The sequence below is a fragment of the Diplotaxodon limnothrissa genome, linkage group LG23, assembly GCF_057381915.1.
Source record: "Diplotaxodon limnothrissa isolate DT_005_m linkage group LG23, D_limnothrissa_male_GT1.1, whole genome shotgun sequence".
NCBI lineage: Eukaryota > Metazoa > Chordata > Actinopteri > Cichliformes > Cichlidae > Diplotaxodon > Diplotaxodon limnothrissa.
In genome coordinates this window covers 11,448,512-11,460,578 of record NC_140617.1, presented here as the reverse complement: position 1 = coordinate 11,460,578, position 12,067 = coordinate 11,448,512, and the positions used below count along the sequence as shown (strand labels likewise).

Below are 12,067 nucleotides of genomic sequence, written 5' to 3'. Positions count from 1 at the left end.
GATATTTCTTAATTGTAGCGCTACCAGCGCGTACAGAAAAGTAGTAAAAAGTTAGAATAGATTTTGTATGTGGCCATACAGTTACGGGACAGTCACATAAGTAAAATATCTAGTTTTACAGGCGGGGAGCAATAACGCTGTGCCATACAAGCAAAAGTTACTAATAGTAAACAAAGAAAACATAATAAAAGCAGGAATTCACATAAAATGACAGATATTTGGCTGAATTTGTTTCGTCTGCGGTATTGATAATTATTAGAATATTGTTGTGTTTTTTGCCTTAGATTAAACGCCGTGATTGCAAATTTAATCGCTGTGATTGTACTTTTTCTGAGCTTTCATGAACGACACAGAAGTGCAAATTTATTTTGTGTTCCTCAATTTTGACTGTCAGGTAGCTCTCCCGCCTCGTTGTGTAACCGTCATGTTACCGGGGGTGTAATGTGTGTAACTCCCATACAAACATCATCAGTATGCTATGTGTTTTCTGCCAGGCTGGTTACTGACTCGGAGTTACATTAAATCCCAACCGATAGCTCTTTAACTGCATCTCTGAGCCTGACCGAAAGTGCTGCAGGACAAATAAAACCTACGACCACACCGCCTACTCTTCCAGGAAGCGGATGTTGTTGACGTTTTCATCGTAACAGCATCCGGTTTTTTGACGGCAGCTAGCTTGGGGAAACACAGCCGTACAGCGAAATTATCAACTTAATCGCAAAAAACACGGAGAAGATACCCAGGAAAGGCCCGCTGTTCAGCGATGGAGAGGTGTTTTTTCGACCCATCTCGTATTCCCGGGTCGCCCGTTGTCACCTGCCCGGCTAGTTAGCGCCGCTCAGCTAATTAGAGACCGACAAGTGCTCGGCTTCTTCTGAGTAGCAGACGATAGAGAGCTGTCAAGAGGAGGAAATCATTAACTCTCCTGTAGTAAGCTTTTCATCTAACAGGCCGGGCGATAGCCGGAGGTGTTGCCTTAACTCTTTAATTTGTTCCAGGCTGTTTGAGGACAGGAGTTATAAACACAGATAAGGCATGAACTGTTAACTCGGAACAGTCTGGTTTGGCTCACATTGAGTTATAAAGATCACCGGGAACCGTTATAACGTAAAAAAAAGAGAAGCTTTCCCAACATTTCCCACTGGTGTGTTAGGCGAAAACATCTGGAAAACAGCGGTTTGGTTTCCAGCTGGATTGGTTTGACACGGCGGGGTTTCGTCTTAATGGGGTTTTAAATGTAACGTCAGGGTTTTCCATGACAACGTGTCACACATCCTGTGTAGAATCAGCCCAGGGAAAGTAAACAGGTGTGACACGTACAGGGACCCGTTCCCAAGAGGTGGCGCACATTTCCACTACAACCAGTCGCTGGCACATACTGTCAGCTAGGCTTAAATATCTGGTTACTTGAACTCATTCCTGCTTAGATATTTACCTGTAGTTTCAGCTGTGGACGCACATTTTACCTAGTCACTCCTTGGGGTCTACACCGATAGAGTCGAAGTAGCCAAAACTAACTCTTCGTGCTGTTTTTGAGCATTGCTCATTAGACATTACCTCACAAGGAAAACTAAAAAAAAAAAGAATGATTGGGATGGCATAAGTTAGTTTGTCAGGGTGGTCTCAAAGATTAGATAGTGTACTTTTAGGTTTGTATGCATTTAGCTGTAATCTTCCCAGCACACCGCAATGCCACTAGTACTGTTATTATTGATGCTGTTTGGAGCATTATGTAGCCCTGGACAGGCCATGTCCCGGGAGGAGAAGCAGAGATTGAAGTAAGTTGAAGAAAAAACACTCATGCTTTTTCTCATCTGAGCAGATGATATACCTGCTGACTTCTGTCCGTTCTGCTTTTGTTTAAGGAACCAAGTGGTTGAGATGTTTGATCATGCATATCAGAACTATATGGTGAGTAAACAGAAGAGCTGAGTGAGGTTCATTATTTATTTGTTCAAATCTGCGAACACACAGTCCGGTCAACAGCATCAGCACTTTGTCTAAAGTGTGTTTGTGTGTTTCCCAGGACCATGCGTACCCAGCTGATGAGCTGATGCCTCTAACGTGCAGAGGACGAGTCCGTGGGCTCGAGCCCAGTCGTGGAGACATAGATGATGCACTTGGCAAGTGAGTAGCAGGCTGCCTTTGTTATGACCACAGCAGTCCGAGGCGATTTACTTACCTTACTGCTTTGGAACTCGTCAGGAAGTTTTGTCTGTTTGTGTCACTCTTGATAAACTGCTACGATTTCCCCCTGAAAGGTTTTCGCTGACCCTCATCGATACTCTGGACACTTTGGTGGTGAGTAGGCTTTGTTTGCATCTGATGTTTATTTGTTTAATGAAAAATAGTAAATGAATAAGGATCACAGGCTGTGTAGAACAGATGATTCCATATGCTGTTTTGCTTAACAATTAGATCGGAGCACTGTGTCTAGAGTCCTTAATACTAAATATAAATTCCCAGTTAGGTATTTCTGGGATTATTTTTCTTTCCAGTGCATTTCATTTGATATTTAAACTATGTGTAATTGAGCCCAGTTTCACAGTCATCCGTTTCTGGCTTGCAGCTTTTAAATAAGACGACAGAGTTTGAAGACGCAGTGAGACGAGTCCTGTCAGACGTGCGGCTGGACAATGACATCGTCGTGTCCGTCTTTGAGACCAACATTCGAGTCCTCGGGTGAGATTGGATTAAATTGTCTTCAGATAGTTAAGGTCAACAAATACAAGCCCGTGCACTGTCCCACATTTAAAATGATAGGATTGCGTTGTACTAAATTCGCTGTATGTGGATGTTGTGTGTGCGTGCGTCTGATCAGAGGTCTGCTGGGAGGACACTCCATGGCCGTGATGTTGAAAGAAGGAGGTCAGCACATGCAGTGGTACCAGGATGAGCTCCTACACATGGCCAAAGACCTGGGGCTTCGACTGCTGCCCGCATTCAACACCAGCAGCGGCCTGCCTTATCCCAGGGTGAGACAGAAACACTTGGGCGGAATTACAGACTGTATGTAAGCTGATGTAGGCTTGACCCCTGCAGGTCGTAGAAGTGCAGGTATGCAGGGTCTCCCTAATTGAGGCAGTGTCCTGCTTCCTGCCTCTGGGCAGTTACATTTTTGTTTAACTTACATGCTGCATATATCCTGTTGAACTGTGGTTGATCTGGGTAGATTGGCTGTTTTTCTGCCTGGCAACAGATTGGGGGGGGTATGGCAGCAGGGTATGGATCCTTTGATGAAGTCCTCAGGACAACGCCATGAGTACCTTGTACTGACTGAATTCCGTCTTGCAAGAATAAAGCCAAAAGCCAACTCTAGCATTGTTACTTCTTTTATTAAATGCACTAAATGTCCACAGGAGGTTTCCAAATGTAGTTTAAAAAAAAAAAGGGGTGTTATTGATGTTCTGCGGCTTGGAGGATAGCAGCAGCTCGCTCCTTGTTCAGTAAGAAGAGTGCAGGTCATATGTGACGCAGTCATAGAGGCGATCCACGTTTGTGCGATGGAAAAAATAGAAGACTTGCAGAATCTTTAGTAAAGATGTTTTGTTTTATGTGTATTACAAAATAAATGTTTGAGTTTATTCACATACAGCAAACAGTTACCTGCGTTTGCTCGGGGCATTCTTTCACTTCACGGCTTCATGTTTCCATTTTCTGCTTCGCTGCTCCGCTCGCAGCTGTCACCGCTCCCCGATGCAGACGTTCTCTCGGCCGACTTGTTTTCATGCAAATCCTCTCGCAAGATCAAACGCGTCTCTCAAAGCAGAGTTTTAATGTTTTTCTTTTCCTTTCCGATTGACAGGTGAACCTGAAACATGGCGTCAGGGGGCCCGAGACGAGGACGGGCACAGAAACGGACACCTGCACAGCGTGCGCAGGAACCATCATCCTGGAGTTTGCCGCTTTAAGCCGTTTCACTGGGGACCCTGTGTTTGAGGTAACACGCGGCCGGTCGTATGATCACGTGGTGCAGCGGGGACATTAGCACTCAGCAAAGCATCACGAGCAACACATTTCAGCAGTAATTTAAAATCGGCTCATCTTTTTCCATTATCCGTTTTCTTCTGCTGATCTAGTTCAGATTGAGCTGTTAGTCTTTTTAACATTTGCAGTCACTTACACACCACATGTCTCTGTTTTAGTTGTATCGCCTCACCGTTTCTGCACCTTGAGGCACTTGATGGCTGTCTGAGAGCTCTTATTGTGTCTCAAGCAGCCACACCCAACATGCAGTTTAAGTTTCATTTGAGATCAGTTTGCAGATCCTTGCCTTTATGAAACCACCCTGTTATGTAATGATATGTAAATATTAAAATGCCACGTAGTGTCTCATATTTACAGGTGAGATGTCGTTCTGTTTTTTTCTTGTTTAACATGTACTTTTTTTACAGTGCTCGTATCTTAATGATGATACACCGTAACCACCTGTGTTTTACCCCCCGCCTGGGGCTGCACATATTTATAGTAACTGAGTAAACTCAGCTCAGTCACCTCTTTTTGAGAACAAAAACATCTTCCCAGTTCCCTTTTTGCTGTTACACAAGTGCACGCAGACTTGAAAATTGCTGTTTGTCATCATTTCTGTTCATTTCTGCGCTGATGTTAATCAGGAAGCACCTGATGGTGTTTCTGTTTCATCAGTTTGCCGTGCAGATTTTTGACCTCGCATAAAGTCAAGTCATTTTAATGGCAAGTCTTGTTTCCTTTAACTATTCCAGTAAGCACAACGCCATGTTGTCATTCAGCTAAATATGCCTTTATTTATCCTCCGCACGTGTCATTTTCCTTTTTTAAAAAGCCGCTCGTGGAAATATAATAAAACGAGTCACATCAGGAAATATTTGCTCTGTGTTTAGTTTTTTTTTTTAAATCAGCGTTATTCTGATTACAGGTATTTTTCTTTGGCTTTCTCTGTGCTCCACACTGTTTCAGTTCCTGGCAGCAGTAAACTGCTGAATAAGCACAGAGTCAGTTTCTGTAATCCTTCAAAGAGTGCAGAGCTGCTGCAGATAGATTTTTCCTGGTCAATCGATAAAGCACCCTTCCCTTATCACAGGCCCATGCCCGGAGAGCTCTGGACTTTCTTTGGGAGAAGAGGCAGAGAAACAGCAATCTGGTGGGAACCACCATCAACATCCACTCTGGAGAGTGGGTCCGAAGAGGTGAGAGAGCAGGTACAGGGAGGACTTGTGACTGAGGAAGAGAGAGAAAGACTGGGGCAGTGTTTGTTATTAAAGGAAGGAAATAGGAAAAGTGATTTGAAGTACGGTAGGATCTTGTGGGTGAACTAGAACTCTTGTGTGTCCTCTGACTCCTCTCGTCTTATAAAGTGATGATTTTGTGTGTTCCAGACAGCGGAGTCGGAGCGGGAATTGATTCGTATTATGAATACCTGCTAAAGGCCTACGTCCTCTTGGGAGACGACCTGTTTCTGGAACGGTTCAATATTGTAAGCGCGCGCGCACACACACACACACACACACTTTGGTGGAGTAATCTGATGCTTCACTGTGTGAATAATAGCATTTGTCACAATGGCATCTCCCTTATGAAGCAGCGTTACAGATTTAAGATTGCTCGCTTGAGCCGAGTCCTTGATCACAAAGGTCGCTATTCGTGTGACGCTCCTAGAACATTTTGTTACCCAAGAAGAATAGTTTGAACTTTTTTATACATGACAGATTTCTGTATTTATCTTTTCTCTTCTCACTGACGGGACTGGAAACATGCACACACCTGCCAAGTCACACCAAAACTGGTCACAGTTTACAGTTAATAAGTAATAAAACAAAATGCAGTCTGTTCTGTTTATCTTAACGGTTGTATCTTCTTTGCGTGTCCCATTTAGCACTACGCATCTATCATGAAGTACATTAGCCAGCCTCCTCTGCTGCTGGACGTCCACATCCACAAACCTCTGCTTCCTGCTCGCACCTGGATGGACTCTCTGCTGGCCTTCTTCCCAGGGCTGCAGGTCAGATTAGATCACGTGAACTCGAACCATTTGCTGGTCGTTTAGCATTTCAGTAACACGACTAACATTTCTTATGTCCCAGGTGCTGAAGGGAGATATCCGGCCTGCCATCGAGACTCATGAGATGTTGTACCAAGTTACCAAAAAACACAACTTCCTGCCAGAGGTAGTCTGTCACTGTTGGCTTCATCTTCTCAGTGAAATTTAACCACTCGGTCAGATAACTTCACGTGACTTGTGCTGCCAACTAAAACAGTTTGAAACGAACAAGCTTGCATTTATTGCTACACTGCTGCATTTTCCCTTCATCTGTCTGTCCTATTTACGCTGCTTAGCACGAGTGCGCTGACCCCTTTGTCCTTCTCCGGTTGTCCTCAGGCCTTCACTACTGATTTCAGGGTACACTGGGCCCAACATCCCCTGAGGCCTGAATTTGCAGAGAGCACCTATTTCCTTTACAAGGTAATTTATCAAGTAGTGTGACATAATGCAGGCATTCTCATTTCACAGTGCCGGATTAATATCATGCAGTAGTTTATGCTAAGCCTGCTTTTTCTACTATGTTTCTGACACATCTCAAGGTGCATGAGAATGTATCTAGTTTGTCAGAAAAGTTGTAATAATTAAGCACCCTTCAACATACAGATCACTGATATGTGTTTCTAGATATGTAGTCTCATTTAAAATCCCTGATGTGCTCTCCTTGTGTTGTGATCACACTCCTGCCCTCTCGCTCTTCCAGGCCACAGGAGACCCTTACTACCTGGAGGCAGGTCGCACCATTATGGACAACCTCAATCGCTTTGCTCGTGTTCCCTGCGGCTTTGCAGCAATGAAGGATGTACGGACAGGCAGCCACGAGGATCGGTGGGAACGATAGACTCCTTATTTGAATGATGATTGTGAAATCAGGCACTGTGTTTAGATATGCTTACACCACATTAGATTTGCATACAGGAGATAATGCATGGGCAAAACAAAATGTTATCACATTCGATGGTGTGCCATCATTTAATCTTTGGATGGGGATTGTGGCAAAAGCATTTTATAAACTACACTGGGAGAAGATAGAAATCTGGTGAAGGTGTCTCCAATTGCTGAATCAAACATGTGCATCCATGTCGCTGTGCAGTAAGGAAACTTCTTTGCAGTTCCCAGAAATTAAAGAATTTATTTGGTCTTTTTTCCCCAGAATGGACTCGTTCTTCCTCGCTGAGATGTTTAAGTATCTGTTCCTGCTGTTTGCTGAACTGGACGACATACCGTTTGACGTGGAGGACTACGTCTTCACGACTGAGGCACACCTGCTGCCCCTGTCTCTCTCCATGGCCCCTCACTCCTCGCCTGCTCCCTCAAATCGAACGGTGACGAAAACGATTCCACTGTAACGAAACTTTTAGAAAGTGATGAAAGCATGGACACCTTTTGATTTAAACGTCTGGTTCCTGATGTTTCAGTCAGATGAGGAGCTGGACGACTCAAACTTTGACTGGACTTGTCCCAATACGCACCTCCTGTTTCCTGACCCTGCCTTCCCTCGCATCCTGAGAGAGCCGATCCGTAGTGCCGTTGATAAGAGCTGCCCGCGCCCTGCCCCTTACAGGTATGCACGCTAAACAGGTTAAACCGGGCTGCCAGTAATGATCTGTTTTCTATAGTCGCTCACCTCTTCTGTCTTTCATTTTCTCTGCTTCTTCCCATGCCTCCTGTCAGGGAACCTGGTATGGGCCGTCCTCCCCTCAGGGCTCAGGACTTCATGGCAAACAACCCTGAACATCTGGAGCTGCTGAGGAGGATGGGAGTCAGTCTCATCCACCTAAAGGATGGCAGGGTTCAGCTGGTCCAGCATGCTACACAGGTCAACACCACACAACCCAGATGAACAAACACAGTATCCATAGCTGAGATAAGTGGGTTTACTGCTGCTTCTCAGCTGTTTCACTCTGAGCATTAGAATCAGAATAACCAGGTTTAAGAAGCTCTTTACGAACCGCTCTGACCACACAGTCAGTCTCTGGAAGCAATGGGGGAAAAATATCTTTTAAAATCTGAAAATATTTCTTTATAATTTATAAGTAATAAATGCAGAAGAGCATGTGCGCATACAAGATATCCGACATTTTGGGCCAGATGACTTTCACAGGTCTTTTCATCCTTTAAACGCTCTCTCCCGCTCTGTCGCCCGCAGGCGGTGAGCGCAGTGGCAGCGGAGGACGGCGTGCGGTTCATGCAGGAGATGATGGAGCTGTCCAGTCAGCAGCAGAAAGAGCAGCTGCCTCCGAGAGCCATTCAAATCGTCTCTCATCCATTCTTTGGCAGGGTGGTGCTGACCGCCGGCCCGGCACAGTTTGGCACGGATCTGTCCAAAAGTTCCACAGGGGTGAGTGGGCTCGCCAAGCTTCGGGGTTACAAGTGGTCACTAAAGGGTCCTTCTGTTGTTTTTGTTTTTTGTAAGCGAGGCGCTCACGTTTCCTCTTCAGGATCACAGATGGAGAGACGAGTGCTTGCTCGCAGAGCTCTGAGATACGTGCTGTTAGTGTCGGTCTTTGTTCTTTCTGTAACTTCGCCTCTTTTCCGCCTCGTCTGTGCAGGTGCGGGGCTTTGTCACTGTAGCCGAGCCCTACAGCGGCTGCAGTGAGATCGTTAACGCCGAGTACATCCAGGGTCACATCGCTCTGCTCCAGAGGGGTCAGTGCATGTTTGCAGAGAAGGCCCGGCACATCCAGAAGGCTGGCGCCATTGGAGGCATAGTCGTTGGTGAGCGCGAGCAGCAGATGACTGCTCAGTGACTAGATTAGCGCTCGACAACCTAATTATCTCAAAGACAGCCAGCCCAGTAATTTCTGCTCACAGCATCGTGATTAAACAGCAAAGCAACACTTTTCTGACCAGATTCACGAACAATAAGTTCTTTTTATGTTTCATATAGAAAAACGAGCAGCTGTTTTAAAAAGCAAAAAAACCCATATCATTGCAGACGATAACGAGGGCAGCAGCAGCGACACAGCTCCACTCTTTCAGATGGCGGGGGATGGCCGCAGCACCGATGACATCACCTTGCCTCTCCTCTTCCTGTTCCACAAGGAAGGCAACATCCTGCTGGAGGCGCTGAAGGAGTACAGAGAGGTGGAGGTGCTGCTGAGCGACAAAGCCAGAGACAGAGGTGTGACACTCTCCCTAATGGTTCCTCTTTGTTCCTCTCCACTCGGTTCGTGAGACTCATCACGTCAGTGTGCTTATTTATGCCTCCGCTGACTGAGCCTTAACGTGGCTTCATAAAATAAAGATGGGCTGCAGGGATTCGGGCATTATTTGAAGTCTCAGAGCTTGTGGCTTATTCCAAAACCACCCACTTGTTGTGGTTATAATGGGAAATGGGGGAGGTTTGCATCCTTATCGCTCTTTCCCTCCTTTTCTCTGTGCTGTGTAACGGTGCCTTTCTCTCTTCTCTGTCCTGCTTTCTTCTCTTTCTTGCATACTCTGTCCTTTTTGATGGGCAGCGGCCATATTCAAAGGTAAACCTCTTCCTGGAAGCCTGATCGAGGGCAGTAAGTATGCGCTTTTTTTTTTTTTTTTCTCTCTCTTCTTTAATCTCTGTTTTTCCTCTTTGTAGTAATGCTTGACGGTCTTCATCCTGTGCAGTCTGGCTCGTTGCCTCAGGTTTCTGTTTCTGACTTTCACAGAGAAGCTTGGTGCAATCACAGAAATGTGTCATTTGCTATTTCCTCCCTCGAAGAGTTTAAGTCATAGCAGCCTTTTCTGTCTTTGGTCATCATAGGTTTCACAGGAAGGCAGGACAGTGACAGGGTTTGACCACACTTATCTGCTTTTACTTTGATATAAACAGCTGTAAAAACAAATCTTTTTAACGAATCCTGAACAGTTTAAAGAGAGGCCGTTATTATGAGAATGACTTCCAGTTGTACATCTGCACCGTAGGAGCGGTTGGGTCTGAGCATCTGCTGTGCACTCTGCAGACCCTGGATCTCAGATCCTTTGATTAACGGCGAATCTGTGCCACCACAGAGCCACTGTGACATCATAATGACCAGATCGCCTGCACCCATCTGCATCTGAATCATGCAAGCCTCTGGGTTAGCGGCAGTCCTAAACGGGCGCACTCGTTCCTTAACTCGCTCACAATCTGCAGCTGAAAAAGCGGCTGCATTTTTAGAAGAGGTAACAGACTGAAAACGCTTTATCGCTGACCAGATCTGTGTCAAATTCACACTGCATCCGTCTGCCAGGTTCATTTTCGCAGCCGACTCTCAGTTTAGTTGTGGAGCTATGTGAGGAAGGTTTTATCTTCTGGGAAACATGACTCACATTCAGCATCATGCTGTTTTAGTTGTCAGCCTCTTGATGAAAACGGTTCTATTTTTGACTGAGAATGGTTACCAGGAGGCATCTATAGATTGCAGAGGAGGGAGGGGAGGAGTGTTTGTGTGTAAAGCTGTTTCGTCTCACGCCCCTGCTTCCTTTTCAGGTGCAGATGTGCAAGAAAGGGAGGAGGACTGCTTGACTGAGGCAACGACTCCCACCTCACACGAACCTATAGGCCAGTCGCAGATGAGCACGGTGGAGCTAGACGAGAGTGCTCCGGAGGAAGTCAGTCCAGTGGATGAAGATACTAGTCCTGCAGAGGAAGTTAGTGCACCAAAAGAGGAAGTCAAACCTGCAGAGGCGGAGCCGGCTGTGGCTCAGCCTCAAGAGGACAGAGACTCGGAGAAGGAGGAGAAGCCAGAGGAAGACACGGACTCAAGCAGCCAGTCGGTTGACGAACTGCTGGCTGATTGGCGAGAAGACTTGGAGGCCTTCAAGCAGATGGAAAAGGATGAGCTCTGACAGACGTTAGGTGCGTTCTGCCCTGTGACTGGTCTGATCCCGCTACGGGGAGCGACCGCGAGGTGTCACGTGTCACCGGCCTCAGTCTTATGAATCAAAAGGAAGCTGGGGATGATGCATTCTCTTGCCCTCGGCAAATGGTATCGCGAGCCAAGGCGACCCACGTACTGTCTCTGGGCCATAAGGGAGTTGTTTTTAGGTTCTTACACTTTCTGTTTTATTTGTCTGAGCAGATTCTATCTGATGGATTATGACCATGACATGGACCACACTGTTTCTAACTTTGTCTCACTTTCCACTTCACATTACTTCACTGTTGTTCTCTCTATGCATTTCTGACCACTTTAACTCAGTGGCTTTCTCACAAATTAACCCACTGACCAATCAGTTTTATTTAAACGTGTTCATAGGTTTACTTGTTTGGTGGTCTCGGGCCTTATTGTATGTACACGTTGACCACAGTTGATGAGGATTGGTGATGGATAAGCTGCGGGATCACCAGGCTTGATATTGCTGAAGGCTTTACTAAGTTGCGTGTCGGTGTAAATATGTATGTTGACTGAAATTACTACAGGGCTGTTTGCTCAGGTTCTGGTTCACACCACAACAGCCTCTGGACCATGTAGGGTGAAGCAGACACACCCTCAGCAGCACGACGGGATGGATAACGGCGCCACAGGGGGGCACTGTGGGATCTGCAGTAATAAGCCAATAAGTTGACAGGGTGAGAATAAATAAAAACGAATGAGAGGAACTTGCTGTCTGAACACAGAGTGCTTGATTTAATAAAAAAAAAAAAAAAGTCAAACAGAAGGTTTAACAATGTCGCTTTCCTGTTTTACTGCACCGGACTGTTCTCATGTGATTAAAATGTTCCATTATTTTTATCTTGTTTGAGAGGAAATGATGAACACATGCTGGCTTTTGTGGAACAAAGAGGCAGGAGATGTGAAAATCACTTCTGTTCCGACAGAGGTTTCTGTGCAGTGGGCGGACACCCCCATCAAATCACTCGAGTCAATGTGACAGACGTGTAATTGGGAAATTGTCAGTATGCGCCATGGTATTACTGTCAGAGTGATTCAAACCCTGCTGCAAGAGTGCTCATCATATTTAGCAGAAATATGTATTTAAATCTGTTTTTGTCACTTGAGTAGAAGTACAAGTATCTGCTGAACCGATCCCATGTTTACACTCGCTGGCGGTTATTTTAATCCGGTGCCAAGAAATGAAAACACAGTAAAA

The 12,067-nt window shown here is 45.6% G+C and overlaps 1 protein-coding gene across 1 annotated transcript; it reads left to right on the top strand.

The window, feature by feature from the left end:
* The first annotated feature begins 663 nt into the window (after positions 1 to 663).
* edem3 (ER degradation enhancer, mannosidase alpha-like 3) lies at positions 664 to 11,581 on the top strand. The gene is made up of 20 exons (XM_085349036.1): positions 664 to 1,778; positions 1,866 to 1,911; positions 2,027 to 2,127; positions 2,262 to 2,301; positions 2,570 to 2,682; positions 2,822 to 2,975; positions 3,806 to 3,940; positions 5,060 to 5,165; positions 5,355 to 5,452; positions 5,852 to 5,977; positions 6,060 to 6,143; positions 6,356 to 6,439; positions 6,720 to 6,844; positions 7,170 to 7,341; positions 7,435 to 7,580; positions 7,691 to 7,835; positions 8,166 to 8,357; positions 8,569 to 8,734; positions 8,955 to 9,140; positions 10,464 to 11,581. The coding sequence occupies exons 1-20, from the start codon at positions 1,690 to 1,692 to the stop codon at positions 10,820 to 10,822; spliced, it is 2,667 nt and encodes an 888-aa protein (XP_085205162.1). The 5' UTR covers positions 664 to 1,689; the 3' UTR covers positions 10,823 to 11,581.
* Positions 11,582 to 12,067: the final 486 nt, after the last annotated feature.